This window comes from Coffea eugenioides, chromosome 5 (genome assembly GCF_003713205.1).
Source record: "Coffea eugenioides isolate CCC68of chromosome 5, Ceug_1.0, whole genome shotgun sequence".
Lineage (NCBI taxonomy): Eukaryota > Viridiplantae > Streptophyta > Magnoliopsida > Gentianales > Rubiaceae > Coffea > Coffea eugenioides.
Window position 1 is genome coordinate 13,502,490 of NC_040039.1, and position 22,329 is coordinate 13,524,818.

The window sequence follows — 22,329 nt, forward strand, 5'->3', positions numbered from 1 at the left end:
CCTCAAGTTGGGCCAAAATAAGGTAGTCTTTTCATGTTAGATTTTGTGTTTTGTTAGTTTTTCCAAAGTCGAATTAGGAAGGTTGTATTATTTTCAAATTGGATTAGTCTGGATTAGTCTTAGTAGTTTAGATTTTAGTTATAAATAGGCTTCTTCGATTCTATTGTAAGACAGCTTTTTAAGAGATGAATTAATAAAAGTGAGTTGTCTCATTTTATGAAGTTCTTTGATGGGACGTGAGTTTCTTCTTGAACTGTATCAAGTATTTAGCTTGGATACTTGTGGTGTTCAAGGCAAGATGATCACATTATCTTGTTCTTTCAAGTCAATAACCAATCCACTAGGTTTCTAGAGACGGGTTCTCTTTAGATCTAACAAGGTAGTTATTGTTCCATAACTTGATTAAGATAGATCCTTCTATTGTCTGATCAACTTGGTTCTTCAAGACAAGTTCTTGCTACGTCGAGTTCGTATTAGATGGTATTAAAAGAATAAAGATGGTAAAAGTTAGCTTTAAAATTTCACTTAAGTGAGATCATATATAATGTTTCTTTGCATTTGAAACTATTTGTAATGACACAACTACTTTCTACAAAAATAATAATCATGGCATATGGACTAGGTTTCCGTTAAATAGGTAGCTTCGGTCTTCATCAACAGTTTCATAGAATTCTTTCCAACTTTTATCCCATGATTAACAGACTCGTTTGGAACATTAGAGGGGTTTCTAAGCCTCTGAACCTAAGAAGATTGACCAAATTAATATGTTTGCATGACTTAAAGTTTGTCTCTATATGTGAACCAAAGCTGGATGTTTCTCAAATTGACTCATTTAGATTGCGGTTGCCGTTTGATTCAGTGGTAGTAAATTCATCGACTGATGTATGGGTATCCTATAGCTCGCGTTTTGTGTGTTCTATAATAGGAAATTCTACTCAGCATATCTCACTATAAATCCATCATCCTTTGATGGCCGGCCCTTTATTGTTTTCATTTGTACATTCCAATTGCTCACTGGAGGAACGAAGGGAGTTATGGTAGGCACTACTTGTTGATAAACCCAGTTCAATTCCTTGGTTTGCCTGTGGTGACTTTAATGCGATCATGGCTCCTCATGAAAAATGTGGGGGTCGGCCATTTAGTAGTTCAGAAGGCTTAGAGATAATGTCTTTTATGGATGAAGCTGGAGTTTTTTATGCAGGATTCTCTGGATCTAGCTTCACGTGGTGCAACGATCGGAGGGAAAGAGCAAGAATATGGAAGCGTTTGGACATGTTGCTAATTAATGGAGAATGCTCAATGATTACACCATCCTTTTCTGTGATCCATTTGACAAGGTACCTGTTTGACCATGCACCATTGAAGATTTCATTTGTGACTCGTTTGGATAACAAGCTACGACCGTTCTATTTTTTAAATGTTTGGGCTTCTAAGCAGTCACTCTTGGATGTGATTCGAAGTGCATGGAAATTGGATGTCAGTGGTTCCCCATTGCGAATGTTGTGTTCCAAATTATTGAATACTAGACGGGCAATTCAAGAGTGGAATAAGCAATTCTTTGGGAATGTGTTTGATGCTGTTCGAAGGGCGGAGTAGGAACAGTGATACGAGTGGAGAGTGATGATTTAGAGAAAGCTCAAGCAGAACTACGTCAAACACTTTTACTTGAAGAAAGATTTTGAAGAAAAAAGGCTCGAGTCAAATGGCTATGTCATGGTGATTGCAACTCCAAATTTTTTTCATACAACTATTCAGCAGCGGAGAGTGCAAGGGGCGATCCATCGGGTGAAGGATACGAATGGAGTTTGGGTGGAGGACGATGAGGGAATAGCAAATGAAGCAGTATAGTATTTTTCAGATTTGTTCTCGAAATATGTTGGCGTATCTTTGGAGATGTTGCATCTAATCCCAACTATTGTTATGGGGGAAGATAATGCAATTTTAGAGGCCTGCCTGTCCATAGAGGATGTGAAATGAGTAGTGTTTGAAATGGAAGGGGATAGTGCAGCTGGTTCAGATGGATTTATGGGTAAGTTTTTTACCTTTGCATGGGATATTCTTGCCTAGGATGTATATAATGCAGTGTTAAGTTTTTTCTGTGGGACAAAGTTGTCTCGTTTTATTACTTCCACATCCATTGTCTTGATTCCAAAGGTTTCGAATCCCCAGGATTTTTCTAAGTTTCGGCCAATTAGTCTATGTAATTTATTTAATAAAGTTTTGTCTAGAATTTTGGCCAACAGAGTAGCTGTTATTTTGCCAAAATTGTGTCTCCACAGCAGACGAGTTTCGTCAAAGGTAGAAATATAACAAAAAATTATTTGCTCACCTAGGAACTTATGTCGGGGATCGGGAAAAAGTCTAGAAAGGGTAATGTGGCTTTAAAGTTGGACATGTTGAAAGCGTATGATCGGGTATCCTGGTTCTTTACTGATAAAGTTTTGCATAAATTTGGGTTTGAGGAGCATTTTATTTACATGGTGTGGAGATTGGTTTCTAATGTTTGCTTCTCGATCCTTATTGATGGAGCGTCATATGGCTTTTTTAAATTGATCAAAGGTATTCGTCAGGGTGATCCGCTCTCACTAGCCTTATTTGTCATTGGAGCTGAGGTTCTATCGAGAAGTCTGAATAGTCTTAATTCACACTTTGGCTTTGTGGGGTTCAGAGTACCAAGGGGGTGTCCTCCTATGACCCACCTGGCTTTTGCTGATAATGTGCTTATTTTCGCTAATGGTTCTTCTTTCTCCTTAAAGAACATTATGCAGGTGCTGATGCTATATCAGAAATCATTTGGACGATTGGTGAACACCTAGAAGTGTGGATATTTAGTGCATCCATCAACGTCACCAACTCACCGAATGGTGATTGAACGTCTAACTGGTTTTTCAAGGCAGCATTTCCCGGTTTGTTATTTAGATTTTCCTTTATATACTGGAAGATGTAAATCATCTTATTTTGGAGTGGTGTGTCAAGCTATTACTGGAAGAATTCTCTCTTGGAAGTCAAGGTTTCTATCTTCTAGGGGTAGGATGGTTTTGTGAGAACCCGAAAAATTAGGTGATATTTATTTATTTCTTTAAATGCATTTTCTTACTTTAAATTATTGCCTTAATTTTTTAGATATTTTTATAAGTGAGTCAAGCTTTAAATCATTTTCTTGGTATAAGTTAGTACACGTTAAGATTGAAGTGCATTATGGACATGGGACCCACTAGTGCGGTAATTGCTATAAATTTTTGACGACTAGGTGGAATTTTGCATGAAGGGATATTGTTTATAAGGTGCTAATGGATAATTAGATGTTAGCTAGATATTTAGCCTTTGGAAGACAATAAGATAAGGGTTAATCTTGGCTAAACATTTGTCTTAAAATTATTGGACTTTTGACCTTGACCAAGGACTTTCTTACCTCTTTAATAAAATCAAATTTTGACCACAATTCCTTCTATTTTGCTCCTAGCTTGGCCGAACCATTGAGAGGGAAAAAGGAAAGGAAACTTCATCTTCAACCACCAATTTCTTGCTTAAATATTGAGTTCCAACCATAGATTTTGCAAACCACTCTATAAGAAGTGATATTTTGGTGATCCTCAAGCTTGTGGTGGAAGGAATTAGAAGGCAAATCTCTTGTTCTTGCACAATTCTTTTAGGATTTTGAGGTAACTTTGGTCAAGAAACCCTCTTTCTTTTATCTTGCTATTGGGAGGATTTAAGGCATGTTTATGCAACTCACTTGGAGTACTATCTATTTGGTGTGCTTGATTGTGAAAATTTCAGCTTTATAGTGTTAATTTGCAAGACTTGACTTGAGAGTTATGGCTATGATTAACCTTGATATGTCGTGTTTAAGCTGTGGTATGAAGTTGATGATGATTATTGAGGCTTTAGTAGGTGATTTCTTGTTGTTTTGCATGAAGTTGTGTAATGTGACCAAAGCTGGTACGAAACAGGGTAGCTAGAGCAGTGTTGGGAAATCTGTTGTATCTTGGTATAGGAAGGTCAAAATTGAGTTCTGTTTAATGCATTTGAAACTAGATTCATAGGGCTATAAACTGTTAAAATTTCAGACCCTGATTCTGTCTGTGTGATTTATGGTGATTTTGTAAAATTTGATAAATTTCGAGACTGTTCTGCCTTAGTTTTGTAGTTGCTGTATTGTATAGTTAAAATCTGACTGATTTGTGGTCCGAATCTTGTAAAGTGACCTTCTAGATATATGTACCTCTTCAAATATACTTTCTTGTGTCAAAATGTGGTGATTTTTGGACTTACAAAATCCCTGTTTTGATTTTTCCAAAGTTGATTGCTGGAGTTGAAAACTTTCTGTTCAGAGAGGTTTTAAGAGCCATTTGAGCAGCGAATTTGTCCATTGTTTAAGCCAAACCAGCTCTTTCTCAAAACATGAAAGGTGTAGAGTATTGAGCCAGCTTTCTACCTGCAAAATTTTAGATCAGTCAGATCATCGTAGCCTCTGAAATGACCAGGAAACCTTGCCTGCAGTGAAAACCCTGATTTGCTGTAATAATTTTCCTTATACTTCTGAAATGTTCATTTTTGACCCCAAAGACGTCTGATTTTGAACCTGATGTCTTCATAAGAAATGTAGTCATGTGTCTTAGCTTCAAAATGATATAGAAATGATATCAATCGGATTTCCATAGCCTCAGTTATGATCAGAATACCAACACATGACAAAGCTGTCACCTATACATTTTCTCTTTAGTATTTCCTTTCTTAGTTTTCTTGATTCCATTCATTTTTCTTAGTTCAAATTAACATTTGTACTCCATATTACACTCAAACCCTTGTACTTGATGTTTCCTTGGATTTAAATGAGAAACCTTAATGTTCTTTATTATGCTTAACTCTTGACCCAGAACTTAATTTCTCATAGTTCCATTCTTATTTTTGAACTTTGAATTTGAAAAGGCTTGATTCAAGGCTATAACGACTCGCTTTATTCTTTAGTATACATTTGGGAATTATATACCAACCTCTTGTTTCTTTACTTCTTAAGTGCGAAAACCCTAAGGTTTTGTTTTTCACTTTCATATAAACTTGTTGGTTCTTACCTTAGGACTCGAGGGTAATCAAGCGTGTTATCCAGGAACCGAGACATATCGCACGTAACAGTGAGTGTTCCTTGCATGTGTATGTGACTTGAATAGTTTTGCTACATGTTTACTTCATATTTATTGTGTGTTTAAGTGTTAAGTACTCCCTATAATTGCTCCTATGTAATTTTCCACCATTTTAAAGCGAGTGTATACTTTATCACACTCGACCTACTAAAATAATAAATTTCTATCGTTTAACCGTGAATTTCTACCATTTACTGGTTTATTTGATTATTTGCGCATGTTGTAAGCTCTTAGCTGAACTGGGCTCTGCCCTTGGTTGCTAACCTGCTCGAGCCAGGACTGGACTCGGTCAGGTAGGTTGGAACCCTGGGTCACCGTTTCGGTATACTCGAGTATTACCATTAGAGGAATAAGGTGATGGCCAGACAAACCGAGGGAATTATTGGAGTTATAAGGTGAAACCGACCGAAATAGTTCCACGTGAACACCGTATCCTTTTAATGTGTGTTTATTTCTGTAAAATGATAAATGTCTCATTTTAATGTGCTAATAACCTTGAACCATATGTGCGTTATGCTTAATTTACTTGATTTATTAGAGCTGCTTGTGTGTTTTGGAATCTCACTGGGCTGTTTAGCTCATTCCACTCCTTTGTTTTCCTTAACAGGGCCCTCCTAGTATATTCTATCAACTGGGGTCTTAAACTCCTGTTTTTCAGTAGACACATGACAATACGCCCTATAAATAGGTGAGCTCCTAGCTCTTAGCTACAAGAAAGGACCGCTACCCCCCTCGCTTCGCTCTCCCCCTCGGGAGGAATAGTAGAAGGTCGGCCCTTCAAGACCGAGAGTGTTCACGAATAGTACTAAGTTATTTTTTTTGGAGATTTTAAGTTGTATTATAGCAAATGATTGTAGTACATATTCTTTTGGGTTGTATTTAAGCTTGAAGGTTAACTAATTTTAGGTATGAAATGTTTTGGAGTACTTTAAATGTATATTGAAAATATTTGAAGTATTTCCAGCTTTTGAATTATGGATTGTAGTGAGTCTCGGCCAGAGTTGGGCAGACAGTTCGCTGACCCCTCTGGTTCGCCTTTGGGGAAAGTGGGGCTGTCACAGGTTTTAATTAGGCATGTACTCTCTTCTATTCCAATTCATCTCTTATCTGTTGCGGTGTTACCAATCTCTGTTTTCAATGTTGCAGAAAAGGTCTATTCCAATTTTTTGTGGGGTTCTTCCGATAAGGTCTCTAAGTATCATTAGATTCGTTGGTCCGATTTATATTATCTAGTTGAGGAGGGAGGAGTTGTTTTTGAAATGTTAGGGATGTATATACTACATTTTCTTATAAGTTCTGGTGGAATTTTCAAACAAGCTCGTCTCTTTGGTCGACTTTTATGTGCTGAAAATATTGTAGTGAATTTATCCTTGTCAGGCAGACATTAACCCGTATGCTTCAGTAACTTGGCGACGCATGGTAAATGTTAGTCAACAAGTTGAGCTATCTATGTTGTGGATGCTACATGAAAGGGCGTGCAGTTTTGGTATGATAAATGGTTAGGCAATGGAGCTTTGTTCCTGAGACTTCCTATTGTTCTGAATCTCTCCTTTGTGGATTTCATATTTAATGGGAGTTGGGATGGTCAGTGGCTATCTCAAATATTGCCTCCAGAAATAGTTTCCTTTGTGGTGTAAATGCCGGTACCGGGAGGTGGGTGAGAAGACAAGGTTGTTTTGCCAATGAAGTCTGGAGAATTTACTTTATCAACTGCGTTTCAAGAGGTAAGACAGGCTTGCAATAGCTCTATTGTCTTCTCCCAACTTTGGCATTCTCGCATCCCATTAAAAGTCTCATTTTTCATGTTATGATTGTTGACACATAGTCTGCCTTTAGATGATATTCTAGGTGAAATGGGTTTTCATTTACCTTCCAAATGTTTTGTTGTTCGTGGAGGAGTCAGTTGATTATGTCTTTTGTATGGGACAAATTGCTTCAGAGGTCTGGAACTATTTTTATTGCATATGTGGTTTAGTTTCTTCAGCTTCCAATTTAAGGGCATGCTTGGTTCCTTGGTGGTTTTCCTCTACTTCATCTGACAAATGACGGTTTGTGTTTACAATTCCTCCGAGCATCATTTGTTGGAATATTTGGAAGGCAAGAAATAAAGTAGTTTTTGAAGGTATCAAGCCGCAAAGTCAAGATATTTGTCATGCAATTTTCTAGGATGTCAAAGTAGCTTTCGAGATTTAGTTTAAGCAGGAGATTGAAGTGCAGACTTTTCCTCAATTCTATGATGTAATTTCTCACTCACCGAGCTTATATGATTTCAAAATTTTGCATTGGAAAGTAGGCACAGTTGGAGAGATGACGCTTAATACTGATGGGTGTTCTAAGGGAAATCCTGGAGCGTGTGGTAGGTGTTGTGCTCAAGGATTCTAATGGACACTTGGTTGTAGCATTTTCCAGTCTACGCGCAGAAGCTCTGGTGGTTTTGCTAGGACTTAAACTATGCTTTGAAAAGGGGTTTGATCATGTTTTTGTGCAATCTAATTCTTTACTCTTGGTTGGTATTCTTCAACGGCTCTTTCACTATCCTTGGAATATTCGAAGAGAGGTGGAACAAATATGGCAAATGGTGTCGGATGCTTCTAGATTCTTGCATTGTTTAGATAGTTGCATAAGGTTGCAGATATATTGTCCAATGTGGGCGTTTCTCAACCCTAGGACCATGTTCGAGTCTATGATAGTTTGCACACATTACCTCTGTTAGCTTGAGGGGAAATCTGATTAAACAAATTAGGAGTGCCTTCCATTACGAGGATTAGGGTTGGCTAAGGCCATTGCTTGAAATAGGAGGGCATAGTCCCTTGGTTTGTCTTGTAATTTGGTGATCTATAAATAAATTCTGAAGTGACATCCGTCCCTGAGGTTAGCCAAAAAAAATAATCATGGCATACCAATGGTCTAACTGAAAAGAAAAAGTATTCTATGAATAAACTTTCATGAAAACAAGCAGGTCATCAATTCGGGGAAAGAAAAGGGACTGTCTTTAACAAAAAAAAGCACTTATATACATACATACACATATACATAAATATATATAGACACATACACACACACATATGTGTATATATATATATTTTTTGTCTCTATGTGTGTATGTCTACATGATAGGAGTGGTGAAGTTTCTTTGTTTGTTAAAAAATTATTTTTTTTCATGGTTAGTTTAGAAAATTTTGGATGTAAAATGCAATTACATTGTTCTATTTTTACCGATAATGCATGTGCAAGTTTTACATCAAAGATATGTTTAAATAGATACCATATCAACTTAGATAGAAATTGTATAGGGCCAAGACATGCATATCTCTCTAAAATCATTAATAGGAAGTTCTCAATATATTTATGAACCCCAACAAATGATGTTTTGCAAAACGTTAATTGTTTGACTCCCATATTTGTCTTATTCATAACCTATATTCGTGTACTTTGTCCAAAACTTGATATTTTTTTATTAGTAATTTTTGTGCTTCTTAGCCGTTTGAATACTAAAATGATGGGAAAGACAATCTTGGTGCTTCTTTTAGTCGTTTTAGTACTGAAAAGATATGAAACAATTGAAGGTTGTGACAATGGGCATTAGTTTTATCACCCTATACAGAAATAACATTTTTTTTCTAACTTAGATCAAGGGACATAAAAAATATGTTAGATAAAAATATGTGGACTAACATTTTTTTGAGTTTCTAATTGACTAAACAAAACCACTTGTGCCATATATTCAATGTATTTTGTCCAATCTAAATTAATCTTGTTGTTAGTCTCTTGAACTCAACTTCATAACATGAGTAACTCGAGAAACTATTAGTAGAATAAAAATAATAAACTTTTGAATGGCTATAAAGAAAATGCATATAATTGATGTACGTATCTTTGTATTCTAGTGGCAATGATGATTTCAAATAAATTTTGTAGAGTGCAACATCACGCTTGTATTAAGTTTTAGGAATAGCTCGTTTACTACACGAGGTCGTGTTTATGTTATCTAACCAATTAGTTTTTCTACTATCTTTTGTACTCTCTCTTTTACTGATGAAATATTTTGGTTTTTTATTTTTGGGCAAATTACATTTTAGCCCCTTGTGGTTTTCGCAAAAAATCACATAACCCCCCCTATGATTCAAAACGCTATACATAAACCCATGTGGTTTGGGTTGAACTGTCAAATAGACGGAAATCACCAATCGTAAGGATTCGTGGGCAAAATGTCCAAATTACCCTAATATAAATACAAAAAGGAAGCATATGAAGTCAGATTCTCCCTTGCTCAGGTCTTTGTCGTGAGAAAGAGAGGGTTATCGGCTTTTACCTTTAGAGTTTGGAGAGGGTTCGGTGACTGGTGGCCAGTGATAAGGGTGGTGGGGATCTTGGCTTGCGGAATTTGGCTGCTTTGGGGATTTCTTCATACAGCTCCTTTCCTTATTTTTGTATTATTTCGCTTTTATTTTTTATTCCCTCCTTTTGAGTTTTGTGAAGGGGTTTGTTATTTATGTGTAGCATGAAGAATTGTGTTGTGAAAAGAATCTGTCAGCCACCGGGGAGATATGGTAGGACGCAGCCGAAGGACTTAACAGCTTCTTCTTCTTCTTCTGTGTCTTCTATTTTTTTCAAATATTTTTTTCCCCTGTACAGAAATTGGGTTACTTTACTTAGCAGCTGTAGAGGAGGAGCACGCAGGAGGGGAAGGAGTCCTCTTTGTGTTGGAAGATCTATATATTTTCTGACTTCTGTTTCGTGCTTGTTGTTTATGGTGAATAAGGCAATCTAGCCCACACCCACGCAAATCTTCATGACTCCTAAGCTTTCTTCAATGAAATCAAAAGGAATCGGGAAGACTAAGAAGACTTGTAAATCGGTTCAGATTTAGTATTCCTAAATAAAGGACCTGCAATGGCAAAGACTATTTAAGCTCTGTCACTCCGTTAAATAGTTACTATGTTCGGAATCATAGCAGGAAAGACAAGCTTAAAACTCCTAGGCCAAAAGTGTATTTGCAGTAACTCGAGGAAAAAACCATTCACCTTTCGTTCCCATATGCATCGGCTTTTTCTAAATCGACATATCTAGCCCAAGAGATTCCTTTCTTTCGAAGTGGCATTGCCAAAAGTAGAATAAAAGGCTTTCAGGGGAGCTCCCCTTAGCCCAGTAGGGAAGATCACAACTCTTCTTTCTCCTCCATTGAATCTTCAAATCTCGACTATGGCTCCAAAGAAGAATCACACCACTCAAAACAAGAAGACCTACAAGGTTCTTCTTGCTCCCAAGGCTACTGTTGATGCTTACGTCAGTCCTATAACCTGTAGTCAGTCTAAGGCTCTTGCTGTGCAAGCCGTTCAACAAACCATTGAGGACGTTTCCATGACTAAGGCGACTAAATCAAAATTTGTAATCTCACTGGAAAGACTCAAAACAGACAAAAGTCTTGTTGCAGCAAGGCATTCTGCCAAGTCTTCAGATTCCTCAACTGGGGGCAAAGCTTCACTCTCACTCTTTGACGTTCTTTCGCAAAGTGACTCGACTCCAATAAAAAGCAAAAAATGGAATTACCTGGCTGAGCTTCCCCAGTTCAAATGGTTGACCCGGAACCAGAGGAGAGATTCTTGGTTCCTGGTCCGGGTTTGTTCTGATCCACAGGTAAGGGATAAGGAAGGCGAAAGCATGCAGTTCATCAAGTTCAGAATTTGAGATCTGTATTTCTACATCCTCTCTTTTGAAAGATTCGGTGCATCGCCAATTCCAATTCCATCGCCAATATAAACCACCATCCATGCGCAAGCCTTCCAAATCTGAACTATCAATACTTTCGGAAGCTAGAAAAAGATGAGGAGCACAGAGCTAGGCTTTATTGGGTGCGTTAAAGTGGTCAGGTTAATATCGGAATGTTTCCTACTGATACCAGTAGTACAAGCGCGTTTTGCCCACGAATCATAATGATAAGTGCTTTCCGTCTATTTGACAGTTCAACCCAAATCACAGGGGATTTATGTATAGCTTTTTGAATCATGGGGGGTTATGTGATTTTTGCGAAAATCACAGGGGACAAAAATATAATTTGCCCTTTATTTTTTTATTTAGTCGTACAAGTGCAACTAGAAATTGGTGATTGCTTTGAATCCCCTTCTGAACTGTGATTCAGGTGACCAAAATGAGAGACACGTCATGTGTCGTGTGCAAGTGAAAATTGTACAACTCTGATCAATATTGCTTTTGCTGCATTGTCTATAACGTAGAATAATCTAAGAATTAATTCTTCTATAAGTTTTGACATTTTTTAAAGTTGCATTATTGTGGTAACACCTCTTAATTTCCCTCTCCTAAAGGGTAAAAAAAAAAACGAGCACTACTCTAATTCTATTACTTGAATACAGGGTTTTGGATCTTGGAAGATGTGCTGCACTAGAGAGTAGTAGGGAGATTCAAATAGTTCAAAATTGCTTTGACTAGGTATGAGAAAGTGAAAGGACTAAATGATCTGAACTAGATTACACATCTAATTTGTACAATATTCATGTTTCCAACAAGATGTGATAGATTATATTATATGTTAGTCGAACTCTTCATTCACTGATTATTGCAAGTACAACGCATACATCCACAACTAGTTATCTGTACACAAATTCTGATCTCAATGCCGTAATAATGTTGTCTTAAGTTGGTCCGCTTCTTTTGACTTCAGCACTATAACAATTCCTTATTCTTTCCAAACTGCGGCAATTTAATTTTCACCGCTGATTTTAATTCTTGCCCCTAAATGTGAAAATTGCATGATTTGATAAGACATCTATTATTTCCGTGAAATTGCTTTTCAAATTGTCACAGATTCTTGCTTGATTGATCAAGGCTTATGAAAAGAAAAGCAAGTCGAGTGTCATGAGTAAAATCTTGGAAAAATTGCAGAAACCTCCCTGAGGTTTTTAACACTTGCACTCACCTCCTCTATGATTTGAGAAATAGCACTGATCTCCCTTGAACTCACTGATTCTTTACATATTCAGTCCAAGCGATTAAAATATTATTTTAGGGAGTGAACTAATAAATTTGTGCCAGATTTGTCTTTTGTGCTACATGCCAAGTAGTATTAGTAAATGAATGACAAAATACTACAAATCAATTAACAATTAATAAATTTTAAGGGGTGTAGTTTATGGGTAAATAGGCATTACCTATTCAAAGTATCAGCTCTTTATGAGCATTTTACTTTGAAACATTTGATTTATAACAAATACATCAATGTTTGTAAGTAAAATTCAAAAAGTATTACAGTATTATTCTTACAAAAAGGAAACCGGTAGGTTATATATTTAATATAAATTAAATATTTTTAAAAAAGAAATGGCCTATAAAGTATTAATTTTTTATGACTTTCCTCCATTACATGAACAAAGCATTGGCTCTTTATGGGTATTTTATTCTGAATCATTTAATTTATGTTAAATACATAAATGTTTGTAACTAAAATTGGAAAAATGTTACACTAATATTTTTACGAAAGAGAAACTAGTAGGTTTTGTACTTAACAAAAATTAAATATGTAAAAGTAAATACAAATTTAAATAGAGGTTTCAGATTTTGAGGCCATATCATGTGAATAGAGGTAAAATACAAATCTTTTTTTAAATTTAAATTGCCTGATAGAGGTATCAAATTTAAATTTGTATTTACTTTCACATATTTAATTTTTGTTAAATACAAAACCAACCAGTTTCCCTTTCGTAAAAATATTAGTGTAACACTTTTTCAATTTTAGTTACAAACATTTATGTATTTAATATAAATTAAATGATTTGGAATAAAATACCTATAAAGAGCCGATGCTTTATCCATGTAATGGAGGAAAGCCATAAAGAATTAATACTTTATGGGTCATTTCTTTTTTTAAAAATATTTAATTTATATTAAATAGATAACCTACCGGTTTCCTTTTTGTATGAATATTACTGTAACATTTTTTGAATTTTACTTACAAATATTGATGTATTTATTATAAATTAAATGTTTGAGAATAAAATGGCCATAAAGAGCTTGTACTTTGAATAAGTAATGCCTATTTGCCCATAAACTACACCCTTTAAAGTTTATTAATTCTTAATTGATTTGTAGTATTTTATCATTCCTTTACTAATACTACCTGGCATGTAGTACAAAGGGCAAATTTGGCACCAATTTCTCATTTCACTCCCTAAAATAATATTTTAATCGCTTGGACTGAATATGCAAAGAATCAGTAAGTTCAAGCGAGGTCAATGCTATTTCTCAAACTATAGGGGAGGTGAGTGCAAGTGTAGAAACCTCAGGGGAGGTTTCTGCAATTTTCCCTAAAATCTTATGTCCTTCCTCTCAGGAGTCTTGTCAGTCTGCATTTTTTATTGGGATAATTTCAGAAACCTCCCCTGAGGTTTCTGACAATTTCAGAAACCTCCCCTGAGGTTTCCACAATTACACTAACCTCCCTTGAGGTTTCTGATTTTGTAACAAAATCAGCCCATGACCACAAAAGTAAACATAAAAAAGTGTTTTTAGGAAAGAGAGGAAAATTTGTTCCCATAAATGCCCTTGAGGTAGGTGTACAAGTTATATTAATGAATTAATGAAAACTAATAAAAATCAGAAATAAATAAGAAAAAGTGAGGGGATGTTAGTGAAATAAGAAAAACGAGTGGCATTAACACCAGAAATCTGATCGAGATTCTCTTGCTTCCATTTGACATAGTCTGTGCGGCTGAATTTGGTGAATTCTAAATGGCTTGCTAATAATAATCTTTTGGCGACCAGGAAACTTGAACCTGGCATGGCTCAAAGCTGAGATGAGCATGGTGGCTGTTAGCATCCTTGCAGCATGCAAAGAGAGTCCCTGACCAATAGCAACACGAGCACATGTTCCTTATGGCTTCCCAAAAGCACCCCTCATACCATATTCAAGCCTATCCGCTCCAGCAAATTGAAAACATCTTGTTAATATGCAGGACATGGAAAGGATGAACTCTAACCCTCAAATAGAATGTGTCCTTCCCAGCATACTTAGTCACGTACTTGTTGCAAGCAATACAAACAGCCTCAAGTGCTTCACAGGAGACATTCTTCTTTTCCCAACTAACCAAGTGGACATAGAATGGGAAGTCATCAACTCCCTTCTTCTTCATGCGAACATCATAGATCTTGATCTTTGGATCTGGAACACCACGGCAGTAACTTGACTTTGGATAGGATTTGTTTTTTATTTTCAACATATTATGAACCAGCATTAAGAAGTGCAGAAACTAAGAAGTGAATTGAACAAGTTCATGAGCAGTGCAGAAACTAAGTTATTTGTCACACGCTGATGTTGCAACATTCAAATCCATTAAATGAAATAAGAACTAAAATAGTCATTTATAAAACCTTAACAGTAATAAGGTGCAAACCAAAACTGCAATCCAAGAGTAATATCATTACAGATTTCATAACCATACATTAAATAAATAGAAATGCAATCCAATACTATCCAAAACACCATCTGCCTTAAAGCAATTCAGGCAGAGGGTAAGGATTGCAAAACCATTGTTTAGTTATAGTTATAGTTTCACAAAACACCGTATACAAAAGCATGAGTAAGCAGTATATTAATGAACTATACTTCACAAAGCACCACTAAGCACAAAAGAAGAGAAATGTAAGCATAACAGTAGCAATTAGAAATGCAGGCTAAAACTACTGCTGGTGCCAATATTGGCAGAGTTCAGAGTTGCAGCTGCATTCATGCTAACAGATGTAGTAGCTTGAGCATCACCAGGGGCTTGAACAGGAGCTGTTGACAGATGATTAGTTGGTTGAGCAAGTTCTGGTGCAACTCTTCTGCGAGAACCTGTTGCAGCATTTGTCGAAGTAGCATTTGAAGGCCTTCCTCTCTGCAGTTGTTCAAAATAGAAGAGTTTGTGCCTTATTGAATACATATGTAGTAGCACTAGATTGGATTTCATAATAAAAGAGCCCATACCTTTCTCTTAGAGGCAATTGTACGTGTCCGTACATTAACTTGAACATTTATGGCAGCATTTCCAGTAGAAGGATTTGAATTGCTACCTATACTTGAATGCATAACAGGCACATTCCCATGTGCATGATCCTGTCATAATAAATTTACATGTTAAAGTAATATGATTAGGTAACACTAAGGACTAATTGCATAATTGAAACATGATTTATACCCAGAGAACAGATCCTTGCAGTCCTAAATTTGCAATTCCTCTGCCTGGTTTCCCTCTTCTAGTTGGCATCTGTCATGAAGTAAACAACATAAGCAGTTGATGAGTCAAGCAAGAACATTTAATTTGTACAAATATGTGTATGATGATACCTGTTGAGCATGAGTATTAGCCGGATTCTTTCTTTGCACAGGAGCTCTTTGACATGTTCTCATGTTGTGACAAAACTGACCACAATTTCCACACTTTAAGGTACTAGACCTTTTTGGCTGAGATGAAGGTCCTTCATCAGGTTCTTTTCTTCTGTTAACTCTTGGTCTACCAGGAGCTCTTCTCAAAGGAGGGGGCAACACAACCTTAGGGGTAACTTCATGCATAGGAGGCCACATCTTTTCATGAGGTATAGGGTGAATCATAGAAGCATATGCCTTCAGGTAAATGTCTTTGGAGAACCAATGATCACAGTAATCTTCCAACTTTTCCCTTTTGTAGATGATGTCAAGTGCAGCATGTTTGCAAGGAAGTCCAACTAATTGGAAGACACCCCAGTCACAGGTCCTCTGGTTTAAATTGACTATGAACGATATGTCCATATCACCAACCTCAAATGTATTATCACTTGCCATAGTCAGGGTACAATGCCTTGATGCTTGAGCAATTTTTTTGAGCTTTTCAGCAAATTTTGGGGTGATTCTGTTAGTTAATGTGCATCCCTTTTGGTATCTCTTATGCATTTTCTTCATGAACTTCCTTCTCAAACCTTCAACAAGGGTAAGTATGGGTTTGCCTCTGAGATCACCAACCCATGAATTAAGCGATTCAGTGAAATTATTTGTGACATGGTCACATTTAATTTCTTTTAGAAATGCATATCTACACCAGGCTTTCTTGGGAATTTTGTCCAAATATTTCCAAGCCTGTATGTTGATGTCTTTAATGGTTAACATTGCTTCATTGTGGCTTTTGTGATCAAAACTCTTTGCTGCCTTCCAAAAGAAACTATTAAGCAGCATGCCTGGAAATTGCTGCTTGAAGTTGCTGCAAATGTGCCTGCAACAATATCTGCCACTAGCATTTGGAAATATCTCCTCATAAGCAAGGTTGAGCCCCTAAAACAGCATAATTCATGAGTCAAAAAAGCTATTTCAGATCCTTTAACAAGTCCAAGCAAATAGTAGATTGTTCTGAGCATTACCTTTTGCCTATCACTCATAAAGGTTAAAGGTAAGTGGCTGTTGAATGGTCCAAAAAACTCCTCAAAAAAGTGAAAGAACCAGCTCCATGTTTCCTTGTTTTCACATTCGGCTACAGCAAATGCAATTGGAAATATACTATCATTGCCATCTAAGGCCACTGCTGTGAGCAAAACACCACCAAAAGGACCCTTCAAGTGACAGCCATCAAAGCCAATGAATGGCCTGCAACCTTCAAGAAAACCAGTTTTTTGTGCTCTAAAACTAACAAATATTCTTAAAAATCTGGGCTCTACAAGGAGATTTGGCCTATCATAATGTATTTTGCAAATGCTTTGTGGATTATATTGTCTTAGAAGTACAGCATACTTTGGTAATTTGCTATAAGAATCAATGAAATTTCCTTGAATCTCCTCTTCTGCTTTCTTTTTTGCTCTAAAAAGTTGCATGTAACTCGGTTTAAGACCATACTTTGTTATCATCTCTGCTTCTATGCCCTGGCTAGATATGTTAGGATGAGCTCTCATCAAAGGCACCAACTTATTTGCAATCCAATCTGATGTGGCTTCTACATTACTTTTATCCATCACACAAGTATGTTCAGGTTGGTAAGATTTAATCATAAAGGTAACAGAATCGGCCACCGGACTCGCATGAATTCTCCATTTGCAGCCATCTATACCACAAATAGCTATCACTCTAGTTTTCTCATTCTTCAGTCTTACTATTGGAAATCCCTTTTGAATGACATAATCCTTCAAAACTGCTCTAAAGGAGTCCACATTGGTGAATAATTGGCCCTTCTCAAACTCAATGTCCTCTCTTGGGTTGTACACCCACATTTTTTATCTCATCACTTCTCTCATAGGATCAAGTTCCTGATCAGATTCGGAATCAGGAACCACATCACAATCCTCATTTTCTTCAAAATCAGAAAAATTAGTGTCACTGAAGTCACTACTCTCCACTGAAACTCTGTCATCATCTATATCACCTTCATTATCACTATCAAGCATATGTTCCCATGACTCGCCAGAGCTAGAGTCCTCAAATTCATCATCAGAATTTTCAAGGTCAACAACCACCCTTTCATAAGTTTGTTCAATGCCTAAATTCTCTTGGGTGTTCTGAACATTGTTATGGTTTAAAGGTCCATCAGGCTTACTTGGAATAATTTCCATATCATACACATGCAAATTGATTACAATTCCAGATTGATGCATTTTAAACATCTCAACTACTGCATTGTCATCATTAGCATCACGCATTTCACATGTTCCAGGAATTTCATGCCTCATATGTATCATCATATTCGCATTTCCAGGCATTTCACTCAATGCTTTTTCAGCGACATCATATAGCAAGTTAATGTACAAGTAGCCATTAGGATCAACATTCGGAATCTTCACTTTCCTTCCCTTGTAATGCACAACTATGTCATAAGCACCATTATTCACCATCCTACATTATTAACATTAATAGATCAGCACTAACAGCCATTAACATGATTCTGTGATGATGAAATACTTTTACTCAATAAATGAAGAACAGGGCACAACTCAAAGATCTAAAACTATATTTGGCAGAATAGACAATTTATCTAACTTATTGCAGATTATCAAGCATTCAACAACCATGGTCAACATAACAGATGATGAACGTAACAGGTCACTACATGTACCAGTGATCACAACTTGTCTAACTACATCATCTATTCAGCTTATCAAGCATTGAACAACTATGATCAACATAACAAATGATGATTTTTGTCATGCTTTTGACTTTAACATCTAACTAAGTTCATGGTTTTGACATACTCCCTCTTTTCTCTTTCAAATTTACATGATGAACTCTGAAAATTTATATGTTCTGGAAGTAACAGGTCACATTCGATCATATTACATTAACAGATAACAGAGCTTGCATACCTTTTTTGTTGTTATTTTTGTGATTTACAGCATTCAAAATCTCAGAATTTTCCTTCCATACTCCCTCCTTTCTACTTCAAAATCATGAAATTAGAATACTATCATCACTGCCTCACCAGTTGAATGAAAATTGCAGGTTTGTTCAGCTTCTATCTTCACTGCATTTCTTCTTATTTTTCTTTCTTCTGCCCGATGCCTTCTTCACAATATGTAAAAGACTGATTTGTTGTCTTGTCCCTGATGTCAATCAGCAAAATGGCGCCATATTGGTGAACGAAATTGGCGCCAGTTGCTTATGCAATTTTTATTAGCAAGATTCCAACTGTTAAGTTGGTTAATGAAATTGAAAGTTCTAATTTGATCCTAATGACTTAATTATCAGATTTTAGTCCTATAATAACACAAAATGTCTTGGGTATAATAGTAATTTCGCATTATATGATGTCAGCAATTGGGTCCCAAGTTCTGCCAGGGGAGGTCAGTGTAATTGTGGAAACCTCAGGGGAGGTCAATGAAATTGTCAGAAACCTCAGGGGAGGTTTCTGAAATTATCCCTTTTTTATTTTCCTTGGTGGGCCACTTCCCCATAATTAAAATATGTATTAGAGCTACAAACAACAAAGTAACATGTAAATGACTTGGATCGCGCAAGAAAAGATCCGACACGCCTAAGAAGCAAGCGCAGAACACAAACTTGCAAATATTTACTAATTATAGCTGAGTTGATAAATTTTAGACCAATGACAGATGTCAGATCGGGTAAACAGTCATTGAATATAATGTATCACATCATCTAGGAAACTTCCCAACGAAGCAGAGGATGCTCCACCTTCATTGAGTGTCAACCTGCTCCTCTCTTTCATTTCCTTTACCTTCTTTCTGATTTCGTTCTCAGGATCCATCAGATGTTTAATTGCCTTTTCAATCACATCTGCAGCCACAATCTCAGTGCTTGGCTCGAGAAATTTTTTTTTGAAATCCATTTTGATCTCCACAGCCATCCCTAAGTCTTTCAGCATCTGGAAGGCATTCACCTGCTGCTCAGCATGAAGTGGCCATGTTGCCATTGGAACGCCATACCAAACGCTTTCCAGTGTTGAGTTCCAACCACAATGCGAGACAAAACCTCCCACAGCAGGATGGGACAAAACTGCAGCCTGTGGTGCCCATCCAATAACTATTCCGACCTCTGCAGTTCTCTGCAAGAACCCATCTGGCAAGACTTCTTCCGGGTTCTCGTACTCACCTGGAGACTCAAACTTTCCTTTAGGTGGGGGCCTTCTCAATGACCACAGGAATGGATATCCACTGCGCTCGAGTGCATGGGCAATTTCCTTCACTTGGTCACCATCAAAACAACCTTCACTGCCAAAGCAAAGGAAAACAACAGAACAGTCAGGCTGAAGATCAAGCCATTTCATAATTATCTCAGTTTCTTGATTTTGGCCATTGCTTCCCTTAAGATTCAATACAGGTCCTACTGCATACACTGGTGGGATGGTTTTATCATTGGATAAAGCCTGTATTGCATGGGATTCTAACTCAAGGAAAGTGTTAACTATGATTCCTTTGGTCTCCCTGTATCTTTTAGCCTGATTAAGGAACATGTTGCCTCCTTCCTTGTCGAACAGTCCAGATGGCAAAACTTTAACTGGAACAAGATTGATGTAAGTCGGGACAGCTAATTCAACTTTGGAATTCTCGAAATCAGTGACATCTTCTTTAAAATCATCTCTCAGACTTTGCAAATGGAATACAAGACCAAGCATTGCAGCACCAGAAGTATAAAATACATAGGAGGGAACCCCAAATTCGTTGGCTACATCAATCATGGAGGTGCAGAACATGTCTATGACGATTCCAGCGAGATCAAAGGAGGCCGAACTAGATATTTCAGCAAGGACATCCCTCACCCTGTTTTTATGATCTTCAATAAACTGATACAAAAACAAACTAGGAGATGCCGTTTGTGAAGCAGACTCATCTTTTTTGAGCTCAACAAACCTTATGCGAGAATCTGAAGCTTCTGCCTGCGAATCTGTGTTGCTAATCACCTTTGTTTCAAAGGGAAACTTCATGATCAGAACTGTGATCGATAAGTGTTCATTATGATCAATAAGAAGCTTTGCAAGCTCAACAGTTGATGCTAAGTGGCCCATCCCTGCTGAAGGAATGAAAACCAGCTCTGGTTTCTTCATTTCTCGCCTCTTTTCTGACTTGACTTCAGTAAATTATTTGATTGAAGATGGAAATCAAAACTATGTAAGAGGCTTTCCACTGTCCACCTAGCTTTTGATACAAGTGTGTGTTGAATATTTTATCCTTGTACTCCAAGGCTTGGGTTTTATACTTCTATCAATCCACAGAAGTCCAAGGGAAAACTATAATATTTTGACCTGGTAATAAGCAAGTGAAGTCATGGCTCACATCACCTGGAATCGAACTGCATGTGCAAGCTGAAATGATACCGTCAATTATCATCAACAACGAAAGGAAAGGTCAAAAAAATAAAAAGTAAAAATTGGTTGCCGTGTTTTGCTGGGTTTGACTAGATTTCATCAAAAACTTGCCACGTGTCTCTGTAGTGGGCTACACTTGCCCCACTATCCTTTAGTGGGCCAGGGCTAGTTGAAGCAGAACAGATCTTCTATTCTAACCCGTATCTCACTCTCTATTCCACTCCTTCTTATTGTATCAGTGTCCTTTAATAAATCAATCTTAAAACTCTTAGAGCCACATAGCCAACCAAATAACCAAGTGGAGAAACAGAATCTATATAATCAAAACCCATTAACATAAAAATCCTCCAAAAATCAGTATTAAAGAAGAGAAAAAAAATTTCCCAATATCATGACTAAAAAAAATAAAAATCCTAACATCCTTCCCTTCTTCTCTTTTTCTCTTCTTCATCTCTTATATCCATTGCAAAAACAGCCTCCTAAAATCAATTCAAAAAAACTAAACTATTAAATTTCGATGTGCAACTTAATGAATCACTTAGGGTCTGTTTGGTTGGAAGTAAAATGTTTTCCTTGGGAAAATATTTTCCGTGGAAGTAATTTTCCATAAAAATCATTTCCCTTTCATCATTTTCAGGTGTTTGGTTAGTTTATTGAAAATATTTTCTTACTTCATTTTTTTGGTATTTGTTTAACTTTTGAAATATTTTCACTTTTATCTCTATCTTTACTTTCTACACATTATAACTACATACTTCTTCCCATGCAAAATAGAAAATTTATCTCATTGTTTAACTTTAAAAAATCTTGGAGAAATGTATATATGAATAAAAAATATCTCCTTAAGCAATAAACAAATTGCTGGCCATTTAGTGTCAAATATCAATCACTTGCAATACTTATTGTGACATATATCTTGCACTCTCACTGCTGAAAGTTTTTCTAGAAAAGAATTGCCAGGATTCAGGACAGGGAGTTCTCGAGTGTTTACACTTACTACAAGATGTTTTCACATACTATGCAGTTTCGTTTATACGATGAGTGAAAATATTTTACCAGTTTTTGTGCAATTAGGAAAATATTTTCCTGGAAAACATTTTCACCCGAAACAAACGGACCCTTAGTCCTCTTGTTTTTCTTACAATTCTTGTTCAATCCCTCTAGGAATCATCAAAGATGGCAGTTTTCTTCTTGTTTTAGCCAGGGCTAATTGCCATTCAGGACATTCTCGATGCTTGTCACATTATCAGTTTGTTTATACGTTTTCCATTAATGGTCAATCTTCATTCTATTTTTTTTTGTTTCATTTTTTGCAGTTGTGAAGTTCGTCACTTTGTTGTGCATATTCAAAATTTGCCAGCGTTTGATCCATACTTTCATTTCTTGAGGTTTTCAATTTTGACCATGCTTTTTAATAGCTT

The 22,329-nt window shown here is 36.6% G+C and overlaps 2 protein-coding genes across 2 annotated transcripts; one reads left to right on the forward strand and one right to left on the reverse strand.

Moving 5' to 3' along the window:
- Window positions 1-2,339: 2,339 nt before the first annotated feature.
- Window positions 2,340-2,816, forward strand: LOC113771196. The gene has a single exon (XM_027315808.1). The coding sequence runs from the start codon at window positions 2,340-2,342 to the stop codon at window positions 2,814-2,816; it is 477 nt and encodes a 158-aa protein (XP_027171609.1).
- Window positions 2,817-19,216: 16,400 nt separating this feature from the next.
- LOC113771197 (anthocyanidin 3-O-glucosyltransferase 2-like) lies at window positions 19,217-20,647 on the reverse strand. The gene has a single exon (XM_027315809.1). It carries the CDS (start codon window positions 20,645-20,647, stop codon window positions 19,217-19,219), a length of 1,431 nt encoding a protein of 476 aa, XP_027171610.1.
- Between the last annotated feature and the right edge of the window lie 1,682 nt (window positions 20,648-22,329).